The sequence below is a fragment of the Paracoccidioides lutzii genome (assembly GCF_000150705.2).
Source record: "Paracoccidioides lutzii Pb01 unplaced genomic scaffold supercont2.2, whole genome shotgun sequence".
Classification (NCBI taxonomy): Eukaryota; Fungi; Ascomycota; class Eurotiomycetes; order Onygenales; family Ajellomycetaceae; genus Paracoccidioides; species Paracoccidioides lutzii.
Genome location: NW_015440948.1, coordinates 261,459 through 282,637, shown reverse-complemented (window position 1 = coordinate 282,637; position 21,179 = coordinate 261,459). Strand labels below are relative to the sequence as shown.

At 46.2% G+C, this 21,179-nt stretch overlaps 8 protein-coding genes across 8 annotated transcripts; 6 read left to right on the top strand and 2 right to left on the bottom strand.

Annotated features, from left to right (window-relative positions):
- Positions 1-1,502: 1,502 nt before the first annotated feature.
- Positions 1,503-2,349, bottom strand: PAAG_00724 (60S ribosomal protein L11; the record flags this gene model as incomplete). The annotated part of the gene is made up of 3 exons (XM_002796819.2): positions 1,503-1,629; positions 1,809-2,058; positions 2,193-2,349. The coding sequence occupies 3 exons, from the start codon at positions 2,347-2,349 to the stop codon at positions 1,503-1,505; spliced, it is 534 nt and encodes a 177-aa protein (XP_002796865.2).
- A 716-nt stretch (positions 2,350-3,065) lies between these two features.
- PAAG_00723 (hypothetical protein) lies at positions 3,066-3,984 on the top strand (the record flags this gene model as incomplete). The annotated part of the gene is made up of 4 exons (XM_002796818.2): positions 3,066-3,155; positions 3,243-3,675; positions 3,758-3,814; positions 3,899-3,984. 4 exons carry the CDS (start codon positions 3,066-3,068, stop codon positions 3,982-3,984), a joined length of 666 nt encoding a protein of 221 aa, XP_002796864.2.
- Positions 3,985-4,777: 793 nt separating this feature from the next.
- PAAG_00721 (hypothetical protein) lies at positions 4,778-5,782 on the top strand (the record flags this gene model as incomplete). The annotated part of the gene is made up of 4 exons (XM_015844116.1): positions 4,778-4,850; positions 5,174-5,246; positions 5,398-5,556; positions 5,671-5,782. 4 exons carry the CDS (start codon positions 4,778-4,780, stop codon positions 5,780-5,782), a joined length of 417 nt encoding a protein of 138 aa, XP_015700897.1.
- A 949-nt stretch (positions 5,783-6,731) lies between these two features.
- On the bottom strand, positions 6,732-9,117 carry PAAG_11166 (hypothetical protein; the record flags this gene model as incomplete). The annotated part of the gene is made up of 3 exons (XM_015846862.1): positions 6,732-6,896; positions 7,023-7,728; positions 7,751-9,117. 3 exons carry the CDS (start codon positions 9,115-9,117, stop codon positions 6,732-6,734), a joined length of 2,238 nt encoding a protein of 745 aa, XP_015703469.1.
- Positions 9,118-9,971: 854 nt separating this feature from the next.
- PAAG_11165 (hypothetical protein) lies at positions 9,972-10,241 on the top strand (the record flags this gene model as incomplete). The annotated part of the gene is made up of 2 exons (XM_015846861.1): positions 9,972-9,978; positions 10,081-10,241. The coding sequence occupies 2 exons, from the start codon at positions 9,972-9,974 to the stop codon at positions 10,239-10,241; spliced, it is 168 nt and encodes a 55-aa protein (XP_015703468.1).
- A 1,654-nt stretch (positions 10,242-11,895) lies between these two features.
- Positions 11,896-15,914, top strand: PAAG_00719 (hypothetical protein; the record flags this gene model as incomplete). The annotated part of the gene is made up of 4 exons (XM_002796814.2): positions 11,896-12,364; positions 12,424-13,015; positions 13,083-13,248; positions 13,308-15,914. The coding sequence occupies 4 exons, from the start codon at positions 11,896-11,898 to the stop codon at positions 15,912-15,914; spliced, it is 3,834 nt and encodes a 1,277-aa protein (XP_002796860.2).
- A 1,502-nt stretch (positions 15,915-17,416) lies between these two features.
- PAAG_00718 (mevalonate kinase) lies at positions 17,417-19,084 on the top strand (the record flags this gene model as incomplete). The annotated part of the gene is made up of 1 exon (XM_015844115.1): positions 17,417-19,084. One exon carries the CDS (start codon positions 17,417-17,419, stop codon positions 19,082-19,084), a length of 1,668 nt encoding a protein of 555 aa, XP_015700896.1.
- Positions 19,085-20,652: 1,568 nt separating this feature from the next.
- Positions 20,653-21,147, top strand: PAAG_11164 (hypothetical protein; the record flags this gene model as incomplete). Its single annotated transcript, XM_015846860.1, has 2 exons — positions 20,653-20,954; positions 21,039-21,147. The coding sequence occupies 2 exons, from the start codon at positions 20,653-20,655 to the stop codon at positions 21,145-21,147; spliced, it is 411 nt and encodes a 136-aa protein (XP_015703467.1).
- Between the last annotated feature and the right edge of the window lie 32 nt (positions 21,148-21,179).

Below are 21,179 nucleotides of genomic sequence, written 5' to 3'. Positions count from 1 at the left end.
AAAAAAAAAAAAAAAAGGCGGGGGGGGGGGGGGGGGGGGGAACCGGATTATCTGGAGTTGGGTGTTTTCGGAAGTGAGGGCGGCTCGGTCATTACACATATGCAGATATTTTTTGCGCGTTGTGTGCGATGCTGCTGAAAATTTCCACATCAAAACCTCACACCACTTGAACGACCTGAAAGGGGCAGAGAGGTCCCTCAATTTGTGACCATTCAAATAATAGAAGTTCAGCAATGAGAATGTATGCAATGCCGCCAGATGAGCTGGAAGGATGATTAAACCCCTCCCCCCCTATTAACATCGATTGTGAAAGGTATGACTAGTCAAAGCTGTTGAGGTATCAAGGACTCAACCTCATGGGTGCGAGAGTTCGTCAATAATTCAATCCTCGTCTGATAAACCAAGGGACCTAATGGTCTCCACCGCTAGTTTCTTGAGGGGGACCAACAACGCATACTGTCCTTCTACAGATACAATTCACGTCTTACCTGGCTGGCTACTCGCGCTCAATACTGACACTACTCAACGACTCCTTTCCCATAGAAATGTATGCAAGTATACGAATTACTGCTGACAAGTCTAACAAGCTCAGTTTGGTAGAAGCAGAGCATCCACCTACGTATCCATCCAGCTAGCGCGTAGGAACACAATAACGCGGAATTGCTGGAGTCATATGTGAAAGCACAAAGCCACCGTTACAAGTGCATGTGTACACCACCCCAGGGGGGAAAAAGGCCATACAGGGGCTCAACCTCGCCCTCCGACCATTTCTTCCTTAAAAGATAACCTGGGGAGAGATTTCAATCCACCAGGTAAACATCTCCTAAAGAAGTAAGAGCCGAAAGGCGAGGTTGGTAAATATGCAGAAAAGAAAGAACTGACAAATCCCACCGCTGTCTGGCCCTTCGCTTTGACGTAGCCAATATCAGCCAGGGCAGGATGTGGTCTGCCTATTCTTTTTCCCGCTTCAAATCAGGCCGCCTGAGGGTCGACTCGACGCACCCCAGAAAAGAGTTAAGGAAAGAAAGCAAAAGAATCAAGAATCTCTCTTTTTGTTTGAAACAATGGTTAAGCGGAACGACACCCTATGTGAAGCCTCCATTGTTGAATATTTCAAAAAAAAAAAGGAAAAAGGTGATTGCTTCTTCTTTTCTTTCCTTGAGCCAAGTGAGAAAATTTCATTTGTCATTGAATCGGATATGTAATGTATCGGGGGGTTTGTGTAGGGAAGAAAAGTTGAGAGATGGAGGAAAACAACGGGGGTTAAGATGCGAGGACGATACCTCCCTTTTCCCCTTTGGATTTTTTTTCCTTCCCGTTTTCAGTTACATCATTATAATATAAAGAACAAGGAGAAGGAAATGATGAAGAGACAAGAACATGCCCAAACCTGACGCTGGATAAAAAGAAAAAAAAAAACACACACACACACACACATTGTTTCCCTTTCCTTTTCGCTCTTTAACGAAATTTGCAAGTTTCAAGAGAAAACCAGGTCCCGTTTACCGGACAATGCCCTCGAAACGGGACTTGAACCATTTGATGGTCTCTGTCTGATTGATCTTGTGGCTGGAGCCGATCTTGGACTTGCATCGTCTGCGTTTCGCGACACGTTCACCAGGTCGGGTCCTACAAGAATGATTTCACAACACGTCAATAATAATGCCCTCTCTTATTTCCTCCGTGACTGCATCTCGTAGGATATCTAACAGTTTGTTTTATGCTATCACAGCCACCACAGCCACCACAGCTACCACAGTCATCGACCCGGGAGGGCCCAAAATGAAGAAGAGGGAGGCCAAACTCACATGCAGCAGTAGAAATCCATTCCATAAATACCGATACCAGGATCATACTTGATTCCCAGATCGATATGTTCGCTAATACCAAAACCAAAGTTGCCAGTTTCAGAGAAATTCTGCTTTCTCAATTCGTATTCCTTGACCTTGAGGCCACGCTCGAGGATTTCCTCTGCCTTGGGGCCTCGGACGGTGACGTGTACGGCGATCTTTTCATTACGGCGGATACCGAAGGTCCGGACGGTGTATCTGGCCTTGCCTGTAGAAATTGTTCAAAACCAACCCTGTCAGATTTTCTGTGTGTCCCCGTTGAATGTAGTCAAGTTGGAAAGGGGTGGGGGGAGGAGGGTCTCGGAATTGTTTGTTCATCGGGAGTATCGGGTGGTTTCTTACTGTAGACGGGAGTTTGACCGCTCAGCTGTTCCAGCACCTTCGCAGCACGGGTGAGTCTATCACCAGATTCGCCCACGGAGATGTTGAGGACGAGTTTCTGGATGCGGAGTTCCCGCATGGGGTTGGAGTTTTTTCCCTCGGCCTGTGGGTATCGCATTGTGTTAGCAAAGAAGAGATCAAATTAAATCGCTAAGCAACCACCTGGAGAACTAAATCCCATAACCAGCAGATCCCATTGAAACTTACCATGGCGACGCGTGTGCAGCTGGACAGTCGACAGTCGTTTGTTGTCGTTGTTGAAATGCTGCGAGGGATGCTCCCAGGTGTTGCAGCTGGTCTTCTGCAGTTAATTGTTGTGTTTTTGTGTGGGATTGAGGGAGAAACCCTTAGCGGCTTGGCGTTCTTGGCGCTGACTTAGCGAGCCCGGCGCCAACCCCAATCAAGACTTCACCTTCAGCCAACGAGAAAAAGAAAGCAGATGTTTGTTGAATGCGACAACTTGGGAACAACGACAACTACAACAACAAGGGACTAAGGATTGCCCTTTTGTTCAACTTGTCAACAGGTTACGTTTTGCAGGTCTTTGAGGAAAGTATCGATAGCTTCAGGAATTGAACCGTTTGGTTCTGTTGCTGTGTATCTTCCGCATTTTACCCCGGTTCGAAGTCGCATTCGTGCGCGTCTGAAGCAAGATGGCTTCAATTAAACAAGGCAAGATGGTAAGTCACCCTTCCCCCCACCAAGCAGTAACTTGCGCAATGCACTTTTTGTTGACAGAGAGCCCATTAGCTAACAGCTTGCAGCAAAACCTCGTATGTCTTCCTCCTCTAAATGGCCAGGTGTCTTCGATACCGGTGGTGGTTTGCGCTAACCATGCCATATCAAACTCAGATTAACTACCGGATGAGAGTAACCTTAACCGATGGCCGACAGATGACAGGCCAAATGCTAGCATTTGACAAGGTACTTACTTCTCTACAACACCTTACTTCTTCCTCCTATTGGACATTAAAACACCATCCACCCAATCCGCTAACTAAACCCCCACAGCACATGAATCTCGTCCTAGCAGACACAGAAGAATTCCGCCGCGTGAAAAGAAAATCAACAAAGACCACCCAAGCGCCTGGCTCTAGCACCCCGAGCCTCGTCGAAGTTGAAGAGAAACGAACACTGGGCCTCACAATCGTGCGTGGAACACACGTCGTCTCCTGCTCGGTCGATGGACCGCCGCCCGCAGACCCCGCAGCGCGGTTAGGAACAACTGTGCCAAGCGTGTCGGGAGCTGGCCCGACCACCCTTGCTGCGGGACCTGGAATTAGTAGACCTGCCGGAAGAGGGTTACCAGTTGGCCTTGGTGGGCCTGCAGCTGGTGTTGGCGGACCACCACCCCCGGGAGGCTTTGGGGGGTTCCCACCCACAGGATTCCCAGGGGCGCCTCCACCCGGGTTCCCTGGGAGAGGAGGACCACCTGGAGGGCCTCGTAAGTTTTGCGTTTATTCCCTTTCTACTTTATTGGATTAACGATGGCGGGAACTTGGTTTACTAATGTATATGGAATGTAGCTGGTTTTGGACCACCTCCTGGTTTTGGTGGTCCTGCTGGCGTACCTGGCGCACCTCGTAAGCTGCTCTCATATTATTGTTTTTTGTTTCTTTTTTTCTACTCTATATAGTCTTTCGTTTGCTAACCGCATCCGCGAGCAGCTGGAGGATTCCAACCACCACCCGGCTTCCAGTCGCTTCCCGGCCAAGGACGAGGGTTCCCACCACCAGGATTTGGAGGACGATGAAGTCAAACGAGTTTTAGAGAGCTACTTGTGACGTGGCATCTGGACGAACGATGATGACCAATCACAGAAAGCTTATTGAGGACAGGGGAATCTGCTCTTCACCGATATCCGACTTGTAACAAACAACGAACGAAACCATACTAAAGCACCACCAAAAACCCAGATTTCAACTAATGGGCGGAAAATCTGTCTGTTCCGTTTTATTATACAAAATCTTCTACTACTTGTCCTACTTTTCAAAATTGGCGTTGGGGCGCTGGGCAAAGGATGGAAGTTGAGATGCATTTTGAGACAAAGCGAAAAGCAGAAAGCAGAGAACAGCAGCTCTTCTCATTTTACATTACTGGTCAAAACAAGACAGATTTAATTTAAATTAGCCAACCAACCAACCAACCAAGCAGCCAAAAAATAACATTCAAACCGATAAATCTATATCATCCGTTGTCATCCCTGTCTCATATACATCTCCTTGATTGCTAGACTATCGTGGAGTGAACTTCTATAAATCTCGACATGTCGCATCATCACATGATCGAGTATATACTACTAATATGGTTAGCGCTCTCTCTCTGGCCCATCCCTAGAATAAGTAGAACTCAACAATCCTAGAGTAGCAACTTCGGAAGAACAATTACACATTAACCACTGGGCAGCAAACATACATTAAACTGAACAACCATTTACAGCATCCTCGTCTATTGAGTTCTTGAACGACTTCTCCTGCCCTCGTTGTTCCCGCCCTATCCGTCCACTTCTCCCCTCCGATATCCACCCAACCGAACCAATACACAAGATGGCCGCCGCAGTCAAAGCTCTCAATGCGAAGATAAGGTCGAACAAGGTGCTCGACTACTTCTGCTCAACACGTAAGTTTAGAAACAAACGCGGGTTCAATTCCTGACCCAATTTTCCCTTTAATCCCTTCTTGTATCTCCTTACAACGAGCTTAAACTGCTCGACCGCAGTCCCCAAAAGAGCAAGCCCATGCTGCCTACATTGTATGAACCAACTTGTATGGGGTTATATGATAGGTCGGGCACAATGCACCATGCTGCAAGCATCAACCAGATCTACGGTACATATATTTTCAGGGAAAACATTATATTATAAATATACATGTATACGTTTATTAAATTAAAAAGTCTACATTAACTAACGACAAGAAACCACAATCGCACCAAACCAACAGATTTCTGGGGCCCAGCTTCAAACTTCGGCATCCCCATCGCCGCCGTCATGGACACCCAAAAAGATCCTGAAATGTATGTCCATCCAACATCCATTCATTATACACATCACCCCGCAGCCCATCCCGCTCCCTCTCATGCAACCCGAACCCCACCCCGCGTCTTAACGTGCCCGCACAAAAAAACCCCAAACCCCCTCCAGGAAATTCTTAACAAAACACCTCAGCATCTCCGGCCGAATGACGGGCGCTCTCATAATCTACTCGGGAACATTCATGCGCTACTCCCTCGCCGTATCGCCCAAGAACTACCTGCTCTTCGCATGCCATTTCATAAACTTCGGCGCTCAGCTGACACAGGGGTATCGGTATTTGAATTGGTGGAAGTATGTTGTTTTATTTATTTACTTTTTGTTTTTTAACTCGATTCCTTTGCTTGACGTTTAGTTGTTGGCTTAGTAATATGGGGACCATCTTGACTGATTTCCGTGTTTATCTAGCTGGGGAGGGCGGGATGCGGCTATCGGAGCGGGGAAGTTTCATGTGCCAGCTGCTGAACAGGCAAACGCCGGTGCGGGTGCTGCGACGGCGGTGGCGGATAAGAAGCCGTAAGTATGGATGGGTTAATGAAAAAGAAAGAAACAAGGTTTACAATATTTCTTGGTTCTGTATTCCAGTCTTCATCTTTTTTTTTTTTTTTTTAAAAGTTGCTTGTTGTGGAAATACCACCTGTACATGTGCACAGTGCATGCATGTATGTGTATTGCACGTATATATATGATGTATGTTTACAATCCCATGGGGATTTACCTGATCCCTAACAGTTGTTGGGGGCAAAATTCAGTTTTTGCATATCAACCCCCCTTTACATAATTTTTGCATGTATCCACAAAATATTGTTATCTGTTTGGGAGAATTTCTTTCATTTCACTCACCCCTCTGTCCTGCTTCAAGCAAACTTTTTTCTCGAGTTTTCTTCATTGATTTACACTCACGCATCTGGTCGCATTATATAGACGTGTGGAAATCCTCCTCTATAAAATGTTATTCAATTCTATTTGACATTTCTGCTACCGACAAAGTAATGTGTTGGTTAGGAAGGGTCCATTCTTCTTCTATGCTCCTGCTCTGTCCATGTCTGTATATTCCTTCCAAAAAAGAAAAATAAGGAATGAAAATAACGAGAACCAAGAACCAAAATGTAACGGATGCCGAAAACTATGGAACAATGATTTATACTGTATGTTTGTGTATGCAGACATCAGAAAAGATAATAATAACCGCGCTTCGTACCCAAAGTAAACGGCTAGAAAGATGTCAACTGAGCGCTAATAGAATAATTCTTGCGGTGAGGTCTAAGTGTGCTATGTGCATGAGTGAGTGCCTTGATTGGTGAGCCACACCATTGGCTTTGTTGTTTAATTAGATTGATTCTAACGAGTGTTTTCAATATCTAACTTGAGGGCCTTACCCAAAAAAAAAAAAAAAAAAGGAGGGGGGGGGGGGGGGTGGGGTTGTATAACATGAATTTCTCGCAAGTTTGCTCGTAATATTCTGGCCCTCAGCTGGAACAAACCTGAGGAGGTCCGGAAGATTCGCTGGTGGCCCAGTTTGAAATGGTTAGGATAGTGGTGTATAAGCATCCGATCACGCCGAAGACTGCGAGGCCTATATCTGCGAATTTTTGGAATTTGGTTCTCGAGACTGCTTTGAGGTGGAGCATTGGCTATTGTTTTGAGATTTTGTTAAAATTCAAGTCCGTTTATTTTATAGGAGTTGTAGCGGAATAATTAATAGGGAAAAGTGGGTTTGGGTTGTGGGCGATGCGGAAAAGTTAGGTTTGAAAACTTACAGGGTAGACATAAACGAGCGGCACGCAGGCAAAGCTACCAACAAGCGCAACGAACTTGTCGAGATCTGCTGCGCCGCCCCATGCCACAAGGGCGCATAATACAACTAGAAAGGATCTAAAACCGTTCTTTTTCCATTTAATGCCTGGATTATATTTGCCACTGCGGGTGAACAGCTCATTTTCTAAGATGCGGATGGCTGGAAAGAGTTGGAGTGGTGTACTGAGGAGAATAGCAATGGAATACAAGAATTGAATCCCATTGACCATCTTGTTACCTTGAGGCAGGTTGAGAAGGACGACAGTTTCGGTCTTGGAGCCGAAGGCGGCGTATCCCAGTATGCCCATTGAGAGAAAGACGGTGGTTATCAAAATCATCACCAGGGCTAAAACGCCGGGAAACTTCTGGGGTTTCTTCATCGATTCTTGGATGGGTATGATTAGGCCGATTCCTTCGTATGTGAAAATGGCCGTTCCGATGAAAAGGGTCCAGCTGACTGGGTTAAACGGTTTGATGTCGGACACGCCACCGTTATCGATAATCGTCTCAAAGCCGTAAATGTAGAGATATATGATGCCAAGGAGGATGAAAACATCTGCAATTAGGGCTGTGAAACCCAGTTTGCTGATGTCGCGGATGAAGGAAAACGGTAGGAAAACCACCAGCTGCATCAAGATCATGAACTTGATGTCGAGGAAAGTTTTTGCACTTGCTTACGGCATATACGAACGCTTGAAGGTTCGTAGAGACGAAGACAATATACGCAGACACGAAACCGAGCTGGCTGAGGACGATGGAACCCAGGATGATCCATCGCATATGTTTACCGTACAAGACGCCGCCAATGTCACCAAATGAGCCATGTATTTTCATCCGGGTATTGACAAGAAGGATAAAACAGTAATAGCTTAGAAGAGACACTGAAACCAGCACGATAGAGCTGAATAGCATTCCTCCATTCATGAATGCTCTTGGGAGGAAGAGCACACCCGTGCCGACAAATGATTTCAAAAGGAGGAGTATTGCTCCGGTTGAGGTGGTGTTAGCCGGGTGGGCTCGATCTTTATGATGCTTGCGACGTTTTCCTGGGGTTTCTTCTCCAAGAAGAGGAGCCTCTTCCTCTAATAATCGCCTTTGCTCATCCGTCATGGATTCCCGGCCATTCCATATGTCAGGGGCAAAGTACTCATCAGGCTCAAGGGCCTCATCGTCCTCTTCCAGCTCCTCTCCAGCGAAATGGCCATAGAGAGTTAGAAACTCCAAAAAATTGTTTGTTAGGAGAACTGGTCTGCCATGGTTTTGTTCACCCTCATCAGAGGCATGTGTGCCATCTAATTCCTGAGGAGCAGCCGTTCGTCGGAGAAAGTCTCTCCGGAATCCACCAGGCACCTTAATAGAATTGATATCCATAACCTCACTCTCCGGTTCCGGTCGAGGTACAACAAAGCTTTTCCTACGACTGATCCCATGCCCAGCTGATTCATCTGCCCATCTATAAATAGGTCTCGTGATATCACCCCCTTGAAGCTGTAGACTGGAAAACTCCTCATCTGCTCCCCCATTTCTCGACGAGTTTGAATCTGCCCCTGAAGCATGGATATCTGAATCCTGCTGCGGCTGAACCAAATACCTCCTCACAATATCCGGGTTCTCCACCGTCCCACCGCCCTGATCCAGCCCACAGTCTCTGCCCGATCGAGCATCAAACGAGCCATAGGTTGACTTCGCGGGGGTCAACGCGGATAAATCACCGTGTGTTAAGGGAGGTGTGTTCCCGGAGGCACGACTCTGTATGGGATCCCGTTGCAGTGCTGATGCTAGGGCAGAGGGACCAGGACCTGGGAGGGATGCTGTATTATCCACTGAAGCAAGGGAGAGTAACCTATTTGAAGGGGGATTTGAGGGCTGGATTGGTCGAGAGGGTGCGCCCTGGCCATCAAATGGTGATGGGACTGGTGAAGCAAGTCGGGCGGTTGCAATATGTCGCGGGAGAGACCCTGCTGCTGGAGACCTAGATAGAGCCGACGTGCCTGGAGAATCATGCCGTTGTGAAGGGGTGGAGGATTGAGAAGGAGATTTATCAGGACTCTCCGACATTTTCTAGAAAACGTGATAGCTGATACTTATCTAAAACTGGAAGAAGATTTCCCGAAAAATGATGTAAAGGGAATTTATTTACTGTTGTCATGAAGGCTTGTTTGCAAGCAGAGCTAAAGCCATCGGACGGGAGAAAGAGAAGATAGGATAACTAAGAATATAGATTTGACGTAATATATACCCTGGAGCTGTGGCCATAGACGGGCTAACAGAGAATTGGATAAGGTGGTTTAGGTGCAGAAGAGTGCGTTGGTGAGCTGTGTCTAAATATCCTTGTGGTTCGATGATGTTGCGATGATCATCTATTACAAAGCTGTCTTGGTCGAACGGAACCAAGAACCTAATAGAGCTTGGGGTCAGAAGGCGTGGTCACGTGTGGCAGGAGACTGGGGGACAACTTTGGAAGCATTGGCTCAAGTCAACCTTTGCAAGCTTCCAACGAAGGTGTCTAAGTCCGTCCCACACAACTTAACTGTATCCCATCTCTGATAAAGGGGATAGTTTACTCGATAATTTAAGTAGATATTGTTTTCAAGGTTGAAAATCATCTGAAGTCCATGTGATCGATCCCTCTGAGCTCTTATCTTGCGTATAAAGTTGACTACTCACCCTTCATTCGCATCATTTAACCTAATCACTACCAGGAGCCAACCTTCTGCAGTCCACAGGAAGACAACTGATTTGCGTTTGAACGACTCATCTGGCTTCACGTGAAGCATCTTTCGCAGTTTAACTGCGGGGTAATCGATTATAGCTTGAGAAGCACTGCTGACAGCATGGTGATGAAGATTTTTAAAGCATCTCTTTACACTGCTATGTATATTTCCTGGCCCTATTAGATTTTCTACCGTATAATGGTAGGTCAGTTACAAGTCGCATCAGTGACTATTATGCAAAATTCCAGCCATGTCCATCAACTTTACGTCAGTCTTCTGCTAAAACATATACTGTGTGCACTTGCAGGATGGGTCATCCTGCACAATGCGCCTGAACTTGTGGTCATACAACGTGGATTGGCAGCTCCAACACCATATCCTTGTCCTACCACACGGGTTAAGGAATCCGCTGGACTGTACCCTGATTTCGAGATCATGCATGAAAACCATCAAGGAACAGGATGGTAAAATGCCGTGATTGTCTAAACCACCCAGACCCTAAGCGTCTGATTATGATACTGGGCCAAGGCAGCCAACATCATGTCTGGCAACACTGGTCAAGAAGTCATTTGTAGAGGCATAGTTTACGCTATGCTATCTTCTAAATTCTTTAATTGAATGGCAAAGTCGGGGTTCGAGGGGTCTGATTGTTGTGAGCAAGCCTAGATGGCCCCTGAATGTTGATTTGAGCGAGGAAAGTCCAAATCGCCTCATTGTTGTAACCACCTAAAATATGGCTGAATGGCAAGCATGCCACAAATATTAACTCAAACTCTCATAGGGTCTTATTCACTAACGCAGGGGGGGAATCTTTTCTTAGCACATCCTAGTGTAACGCTTCGTCCAGCAGTTTCTGAGGATCGTGTTCAGCTTGGTTGGCAAAGTGAAGCTCAACTGAATCTTCAGTAGTCTAAGAAGCGGAGGGTGACTGACCTGGCTGTCTGTAGACATCGGCTCTCATTTTCATTGCTGAAGAAATCTATGTTCACGTTGATCATATAGACAGTATTTGGGCTCTCTTCTATAGGGTAGGTAGGCATCTTGGTCTTTTGATAAGAGGTAGAGTATTAAGGCCCAACATAATTGCCGCTGTATATAGAGTGGGAAGACGAGAGAACCTCGGAGGCAGACGATAGTGCCGTAATGGCAAGCAAATATGGCTGAGGACACCGGCCATGTTGGGCGACGAAAAAATTGGCATGTGAAAAAATACAGCGGACAGTATCGACATTTGTGAACCTTCTCTCCACCCTGCGAACTGCGACAGCCAAAAAAATCATCTCTCATACAAATTCGAAACCCATAAACATTAATTGTCCAGCCAAATTATTACATGCTACCATTTTGTGACATACATAGATTTTTCTCTTAAGGAAGTTAGTTAATGGCCGTAGTTACTTAAATTTCCTCCAATGGATGAGGTCGCTTAACTAACTATAAAATCTGCTGAGTCATCTAGTCTCAGCTCGGATAAAACTTTCACCACTCGCCGAAGGTATGTCGTCATACCAAGCTTGTCAAGGTAGATTTCATCCAAGATTTTGTCCTGTATTGTCGCATGCATCTTGTGTCTCCAAACTCCATTCAACATGTATTTGCCGTAAGGTTACCTTCGATTGAATGGTAGGTCTCCGCTGATTGGTGAAGTTTTGCTCTCAAACATGCTTATATAATCTTCCGACTTCAACTGTTGGGATGTAGATCTCTCGTAGCTAACTATTATTGGAGGGACGAGCTAGCTAATCTACATATGCCTGATCACGTGCAGCTGGTTGCGGTCAACCCCGGACAACGAAAATATCTACCGTCGACAGCTCACAACCACACCGTCTCTTTAGACTGTATCAGGGGCTTGACATTCTTTCTTCTCCTCAGCTACCGGTGGTCTTCAGCTTGCTTATCTTTTCGTATCTTTTTGATTGCAGTCCTAGCGAACCTTCAAATGCAATCGGCCAATTTTCTCCACCACCTACTAACACCTGCCAGTCCTCAAAGCTAGATAGGCTTCTCCCATCAGGTTCTCAAATTTCCTGCTGCAGAGCTAGATAAACACCTTCTCAACCAGAATTCAGCTCTTACAATGCAGCATACCTTTCGATAGTGTGCCCCAGGCTCACACGAAATGGCCGAGACCAGCGATGCTGGTCATGGTTTACCACAAAAAAGACCGGTTGAAAATCAGGCCAACGAGAGTGCTGGTGCGCAATCCTTTGCTCCAGATAGACCGTATGAACCAGTAATGTCTGCCTCCCCCCTTCAACCCGGAGGCAGTGGGTTTACCGGCAGATTTTTCAGGCGTCGGGGAAAGGGACAGACTTATGATGCGACCAACCAAGCAGACGTGGAGCAGCAGAGAAATCCAAGTGTCGTTTTAATGAGGCGCACGTCCATCGCGCATCATATTCCTCGGAATATCGAGTTTCTAGATAAAAAAGAGAAGTGTGATCAAAGGGCAGGCGTATCAGATGGCTCCGGAAAGTTGGGCACCTTTTCAGGTGTTTTTGTTCCCACCACGTTAAATGTGTTGAGTATACTTATGTTTCTTCGTTTTGGGTTTATCCTGGGCCAAGCCGGAGTTTTGGGAATTCTTGGTATGGTTTCTTTCACGAACTGTTTTGGTCATTGAATGAATACTAAGCCAATTGAACAGGAATGCTTGCGGCATCATATCTCATAAATCTCTTGACGACAATGTCTATTTCAGCTATCGCAACGAATGGGACCGTCCGCGGAGGTGGCGCGTACTACCTCATATCTAGGTCCCTCGGGCCTGAATTTGGTGGTTCTATAGGAATCGTATTTTATATAGGATTCGTCCTCAATACCGGAATGAACGCTGTCGGTTTGATCAACTGCCTTGTCCAAAGCTTTGGCTCTGTATCCGGGAAAATGTCCCAATTCTTGCTGGAAGGGTTTTGGTGGACATATCTTTGGGCAACCATCGTGCTCGTCTTGTGTACCGGAATATGCTTGGCTGGAAGTTCTATATTCGCCCGTGCAAGCAATGGACTTCTTGTTATCTTATTGGTGGCTACCTTCAGCATTCCGATCTCTTCCCTTGCTATGGAGCCGTTCAAAGATAAAGTATTGGGAATTGAATTCACTGGGTTCAATTCAAAGACATTCGTTGACAACCTTTTGCCGAAGCTCACGAAGGGTGCTGCTGGGAGTCAAATGGAAGCTCAAGAGACGTTTCAAGATTTATTTGGAATATTATTTCCTGCTACCGGGGGCATATTTGCGTATGAACACACTTATTCCCTTGACTATTATTTCCTAAAGTTGAAAAGCTGATTTATTGTCATATAGCGGCGCGAGCATGTCCGGCGATTTAAAGCATCCCAGCAAAGCCATACCAAAAGGGACCTTGTGTGGGCTGGGTGTGACGCTCTTCACATACACTGTTGTGATTTTAGCCATGGCATCCAGTATTACACGTCAATCCCTATATAACGATGTGAACATCATCCAAGATGTCAGTTTTTGAACACTCTATATTAAGCATGGTTTGATATCTTATTGACCCCTTTTTAGACTAATTTGTCGGGTATCCTCATCCTTCTCGGGGAATTTGCAACATCCTTTTTTTCATCCTTAATGGGCGTCATTGGCTCCGCAAAATTGCTTCAGGCCATTGCTCGAGATACCCTCATCCCGGGATTGTCCATTTTCGGCCAAGGCACAGCAAAACATGATGAGCCTACTAATGCTATTCTTTTCACCTTCGTCGTCGCGCAGATTACGATGCTATTTGATATCAACCAAATTGCATCATTCATCACGATGACCTATCTCATGACATTTTTGGTGACAAACTTAGCCTGTTTCTTGCTCAAAATCGGGTCTGCTCCCAACTTTCGTCCATCTTTCCATTATTTTAACCAGTGGACGGCCTTACTTGGAACCGTCATCAGTGGTGTCATCATGTTTTTCGTCGATGGGGTCTACGCGTCTGGCTGCGTGTGTATATTGGTGTTACTATTTCTCCTTATCCATTATACAACGCCACCCAAGTCGTGGGGCGACGTAAGTCAGAGTCTGATCTATCACCAAGTTCGCAAATACCTTCTTCGCCTCCGACCAGAACACGTTAAGTTTTGGCGTCCGCAAATTCTGCTTTTTGTGAACGATTTCAACTCACAATATAAAATGATTCATTTCTGCAATTCGTTGAAGAAAGGTGGACTGTTCGTCCTCGGGCATGTTATCGTCGCGGACGACTTTGCCAGCGCGGTCCCTGACGCACGGCGGGAACAAACCTCGTGGACGAAATTTATCGAATACTCCAGAGTGAAGGCGTTTATTAACATATCTGTTGCTCCTACTTCGGAATGGGGTGTCAGGAACATCGTACTCAACTCCGGACTAGGAGGCATGAGGCCGAATATCGTCGTAGTTGATCAATTTCGCAAGAATCAGTTGGTTGCGGATATACCGTTCACATCCCGGTTGAGATGCAACTCCGTTTTAAAAGCCAAGCATCCTCAAAACAACAATGGAATTTCGAATACTCATAATATAGGGGCTGAGCTTTGCAGAAATGACCCTAAAATGAGCGTTCAAAGTTATCTTACTATATTGGACGATCTACTGTTCAAATTGCGAATAAATGTAGCCGTGGCTAAGGGGTTTGAAGAACTAGAGCTTCCAGCTTCAAATCGCGGTAATACAAAGAAATATATCGACTTGTGGCCTATCCAAATGTCCGCGGAAATAGCAGCCGACGGTACAAGCAAGCAAAATCTTCTAACCACGAACTTTGATACATATACCCTGATTTTGCAGCTGGGGTGCATTTTGAATACGGTGCCATCATGGAAGAAGTCATATGTCCTTCGAGTGGCAGTTTTTGTGGAATATGAAAGTGATGTTGAAGAAGAACGAAGAAGAGTGACAACATTGCTTGAAAAGCTCCGAATCGAAGCAGAGGTTCTTGTCTTCTGGCTTGCTAGCGGCGATCTGAAGTCTTACCAGATAATTGTTAACGGTGAGGAGTCAGGAATCGACCAGAAGACCATCGAAGCTGTGGACTTGGCATTAAAAGGCGAAGGTTGGTGGCAGGACGTTCGTCGATATCGCTCAGGGTTCAACAGTCCACGGAAAGGAAGCAAAACCAAGTTCAACACGTCGCCAACCTCACCACCCTCTTCATTTCAGCACGGACGTCAGAGAAGTAGCGCCTCGCGATTTGACGGGCTGCGGAAACTTCTTGAAAATTCTAAGAGGAAAGCATCTCTTGGTAGTTTCAGGTCGATGGGATTCGGACTTGGTATGCAAACGCAGCATTTGTTAGATTCAATGGTCTATCATTCAGATGACAGCTTGGAGTTATCCAGTGATGATAGCGATATCGATCCGTATTGTAGCGAGAGTGATGGAGAAGCGGGATCTAGGACATCACGGCCTTCCCGGGCACACCTGGAAGGAACGGGAAGGATATCTAAGAGGAAACATGCCTTAGCCCGAGCCAGCACGGAAGAGGCTATTACAACAGATGACTCCGACTCCTCCAATGCCGCAACAAGTCCCCCATCCCATCGACATGGACTTGTCATCACCACAACAGGCACCGGCAGTCCACAAAATACATCTCCCCCAGGAAACCGCCCTGCCATCCCCAGAACAGCCTCAAGCAAGAAATTCTCGTCAGCTCCAATCCCCACCACCCGCGTCGCCGATAAAGAGGACACAGGCCCCTCAATAATGTTCGCCACCACTCCTCCTGGCCGCTCCCCAACCGGTCTATCACTAGTAGCACCACGTGAATCGATATACGCAAGACAACAAAACCAGCAACAACAACAGCAACAACAACCACCGCTACCCAAGGTGGCCAGTTCACCCGTTTCCGACTCGACTGGTTCCGTGCCAACTAGCGACAACCCATCGCAAACGGCCATTCCGCTCTCATTTAACGATCTACCCTGCCGCGCGCAGCATCTGATACTGAACGAGTTGATCAAGCGTCATAGTAAGAAGACGGCGGTTACGTTTACGACGTTGCCGTCGCCGATAGAGGGGACGTGGCGCGATGCAGATGCCAGTGAGTCATACGTGAGCAATCTGGAGCTCATGTGTGATGGGCTTCCGCCTTGTTTGTTGGTTCATAGCAATAGTATGACGGTGACGATGAACCTATGATCTTTTTTTTTTTTTTTTTTTTTTTTTTTTTTTTTTCCCTCACATTGATTATTTCCAATTTTCAGCCTGGTTATTTGGACCGAAGGCGGCAACTGCCTGCTTCCCTGGGTTACGATCTTGATACCACTGGTTCAATTTCTTTATTCTATAGTTGATAGTTATAATGATACAATAACTGGAGTTATGATCTGCAAATGGTGTAACGCAGGTGAGACAATTTCGGGTGATATAAGCTTCCGGTCTCTTGCCATTTGGTGGAGGAAAACGTACCTTCACAACTTTCGGTTGCTCAGGCCTTGACGATAGCTGGCTGATATATATGGATGTGGGGGTTTGTCTTTTTTTCCTTTTTTGTGCTGATCATAGATCGATATCTGGGACGCTATGGGCGAATATTCTTGTCTTTATTGGAAATCAAGTTTTTGTCCCTTCATGACTTGAACATCCAGGTGTGCGTTTGCATCATTTGCACCTACCTACCACATTACCTCCCATTTTTTTGCTATGGACTTTAATCCTAGTCCCGATGCAGAGTCTAATATGTAGACCATGACTGGGCTATTCCCGGATACTACTTTCCATGCAGTTGTACGTTTAAGTGAGAAAGAAGTAGAGGAATTTCTTCACAATTGTGCAAGTGTATTATTAATTAATATATGCAAGACGCCAGCCACTCCTTATTTACTGTTGTTGTCGTATTGGTATTTTATTCTGACCGAAATTGGGCCAGTCAGAGTTCCTGTATTTCCAAAACCAACCAACCAACGTACTTTCACCGCTTTCTCTGGATTACTTGCTCACCTGATATAGTGCGATCGATACAGTTTTAATATTCAGCATATATTATTCACGCAAATGTGAGTGAAAATCAACTTATTTTGGCTACTTTAGCTTGTTCAAAACCAGGGATTAAGCAGATGAAGAGCTGCCAGACTGTATAAATGTTCTTTATACAAGTCTAAATCGTCATATCACTGATCGTACGAACAAAATCACATCACTGCCAATTTTAAAACGACAAAAGCTATGTTGGTGCCTAGGGCTGGTGGCCCTGTGCGGTGAAGCCAAGCAAGTCAATTAGGGCTTATCAAATAGAGTTCATCACGTGAGTAAGTGTTCCAGCTAGCGGTGTTGATCCAGGAAAGTGGTGTAAGTAGGTAACTAGTAGCCCCGTATGTTTTCTTCGGTCAGGGGACTCAGGGGAACGAACCGTCGTACCAAATCCCAATCGCTGCAAGCAACTGATCAGGCGTCCATCATTCAACATCCAATGTCAGCTATGTAGTTTTATATTGCTACGATTCTCACCATACTATCTGTCCCGCCACATTCAGATCTATCGAATTAGACCCTCCCGCTATACATTGTCACCTGAAAAACTGCTGGTATAGTTGAGTGACTGGCAGGTCTGCGTTGCATTTCGCAAGCTTCGACGAAGCGCTGCGAAGTGTGAAAAGTGAGATAGAGGGGGTTTGTACTTCCCGCACACATCCTTGTCCCTGATGGATAAGGCTTCACGACGGAAGGGCGAGAGCATGAAACATTCCAAGGCGAATGCGCGGCGGAAGGTTGCCAGCATTCTAACAGAGAACTTTGACAGAGACCTCCCCGCTACACCGAAGATCGATAACATCTCCTCTACCCAAAACCAACGGCAACGACAGCACCAAGAGGATTCGTCGGAAAGTTCAGATGGCATCATAACTCCTTCTCCTACGCTCTCTGAGATGAACGGTCACACAGCTGAACAACAGGTCGGCACCATTGTCGGCAACCGGGTGAGGATGTCAAGAAAAGCATCCTCGCCCATGGCGCCGGCATTCATGGTCTCCGCACCGGGCAAGGTCATTGTCTTTGGAGAACACGCAGTCGTCCATGGCAAACGGGCCATGGCAGCTGCCATCTCCCTCCGCTCCTACCTCCTCGTTACCACCTTGTCGAAATCGCAGCGCACGATTACGCTGAACTTCAGAGATATTGAGTTGGATCATACGTGGGACATCGATTCGCTTCCCTGGGCGCTGTTCTGCCAGCCTTCTAAGAAAAAATTCTACTACGACTCTGTCACCTCTCTTGACCCCGAACTCCTCGAGGCGATACAGCCACATATCGCAGACATATCCATTGGCAAACCGGATGAGGTGCAAAAAATCCACAGAAGTTCCGCCACCGCCTTCCTCTACCTCTTCCTCTCCCTCAGCTCTCCAGGCTCTCACGCAGCGATATATACGCTACGTTCTACGATTCCAATTGGCGCTGGTCTAGGAAGCAGCGCTAGTATTGCCGTCTGTCTTAGCGCTGCTCTTCTCTTACAAATACGGATCCTAGCAGGGCCCCATCACGACCAACCACCAGAGGAGGCGGAGGTCCAGATTGAGCGAATAAACCGATGGGCATTCGTTGGCGAAATGTGCATACATGGCAACCCCAGCGGCGTGGACAATACCGTCTCAGCCGGTGGGAAAGCTGTCATATTCAGAAGAGGCGATTACTCCAAACCACCATCCGTAACTCCCATCCTCGACTTCCCCGAACTCCCCCTTCTCCTCGTTAATTCACGCCAGCCCCGCTCCACCGCAACTGAAGTTGCGAAAGTAGGCAGGTTCTGCAAAGCCCACCCCGCAGTGGCGGAATCTACGCTCGCAGCCATCGACCAGGTCACAGAAAGCGCAAACAATTTCATCCAATCTGGCCGCTTTGACAAAGATTCCAACGAAGACATCGATCACTTTGGCGAGCTGTTCCGCATCAATCACGGCCTCCTCGTCTCGCTAGGTGTATCGCACCCGCGCCTCGAACGGATTCGAGAACTAGTCGACCACGCCGGCATAGGGTGGACGAAACTCACCGGAGCCGGCGGGGGCGGGTGCGCAATTGTATTATTACGAGCAAATACCAATCAAGCCGTGTTGCACCACCTGGAGCAGAATCTGGACGATGAAGGGTTCGAGCGGTACGAGACGACACTTGGTGGAGACGGGATTGGCGTGCTGTGGCCTGCCGTTCTGAAGAATGGAAGCGACGAAGAAGGCGGGGAGGAGATTGATCAGCGGAAATTCGAGAATGCGGTTGGCAATGCGGGCATTGAGAGGCTGGTTGGGGTTGGTGGTGGGCAGGAGAGGCGGGAGGGCTGGAAGTTTTGGAAGCGTGGAACCAAGGCGGAATCGTAATTTTCGTATACATTACTACTACGACGGATGATTGGTTTGCGGAACTTCTTATTATATGTCTGACATATCTTGAGTGGCAAGGTCTTGTCAGTGAAATTATGGACCAACAATCGCAGCAATCCTCTATCCCGTTTCACTCGTTTTCGAAGACATCGATACTCCAACCTTAAATTCGAACATATCCCTTTTCTCTCGTCTCTCTGCCGGTCCGAACTCCATCTCCTCCATCACCGCTTAATCACCCCTCCCTGACTACGCAATTGCCAAAACACTACCCCCCTACATGAATATCCATCCCACCAACATCTTTACGTCCAAGTTCCCTTACACGCTCCGAACTCAAGCTCTCACCGCCCTTTTCCGGTCATCCAGTTTCCATCTCACCTTGTTTAATTATTATTCAAAAGGGAAAGGGATCACATAAAAAAAAGGCAACGGGAGCAATCCGTGATATTTTCATCATCTTTCTCTACTCTTTTATTTTATTTCATTTATTTATATATTTTTTTGCCCATCTATCCGTCTAATCGTCTAATGAACCCCCCTCTCTCCACAACACTTATACTGCATTATGGTTTCATGTTAGCCGGCCTACCTTCTTCATTACCTTTCTTCGTTATTACACATTATTTACCTTATTATTCTTCTCATTATCCTTCAATGTTTCTACGGAGTGTTTAACTAGTTTCTGCTCCCGGCTTGCTTAGTATTCGGATCTTGTTAGATGAAACACCATTTGATTCCATTTCTCTAACACCACCTCTGATTCAGCTATAATAGATCAACATATATCATCCTGTCCTTCTGCACCTTTCCGAGCGTAGTTTTCATGCAACATAAGAGACCCCAAGGTCTAATTACAGTCACGTGGACATACAAGTCACGGGTTTCTTTGTTGTCCCCAGAATTTCAGGCGACTACAAAATTGCTCGATTGACTGACTACATACAACTCATTATACTGCTATATCGCTCCTTGGAATTTGTGCATTGCCCCGTTGGTAGTCCTGTACAACTCTATATAGGGCACTGATTATTCGATCCACCCAAGAATATACCTATTGTTCGTGTCTGAAAAAAAACTTGGTTTTTGAAGCTCAATTTACTTTTTTTTATTCAGTGAGATTCCTCAAACCCTTTCTGTAAAACGTCCAAACGATATATGTATTGAAGAAGAAGAAGAAGAAGAAGAGACGCGAAAGCTTGACGTCGCACTAGCTCTTGCATGACATACTCGTTCAGACAGTGCGGGATGGTCATCTCTTCTTGATTCCTCCATTTTATATCACCAAGTCTTGCATACGCGTTGATCATCATCCAAATCTCGAATTTTACCCCGCCAAACCCCTCCATACCAAACTAACCATTTCCCCTTTTCCGCCTCCTAAGCCATTCCTCGAAGGCAAATCAGACAATCCCCTCCTCCACCTCCTTTATCTCCTTCATCCCGCATACTCGATTTGAAAAAAAAAAAAAAAAATAATAATAATAAAAAAAAAATAAAAAATAAAAAAAATTAAAAATTAAAATTAAAATTAAAATAATAAAAATAATTTAAACTCCTCAAAAATGAGCAAATACTCCACCCCAGCCTGGGCCGACGTCACCCCCATTCCGCTGGATGACGGGTCAAACTTCTATGACAACGACCACCCGCAGCAGCAGCGCCAGCACCAGCAGCAGGAAGGAGGCGATGGTGTGAGCGGGAATGGCAATGGGACGTATCCGCTGGCAACCATTTCCTATCCACCCAACTATGTAGAGGCAACCTCCTATCTCAGGGCTCTGATGGCGGCGAATGAGATGTCAGACCGCGCAATAGAGTTAACGGAGGATGTGATTTTGATCAATCCGGCGCATTATACGGTTTGGTGAGTGGTGTGTGTTTTACTTCAATTCTTCTACTTTTGCTGTAGCTCATTAATTTATTAACGAGTATCGTTCTCTCTTTTCAGGCTCTACAGAGCTAAGATACTCTTTGCATTGGAGAAAGATCTCAATAAGGAGATCGAGTGGGTTAATAAGATTGCCCTGGTGAATTTGAAGAATTATCAAATATGGTAAGCAACGGTAAAAACAACTAACCTCCACCCCCC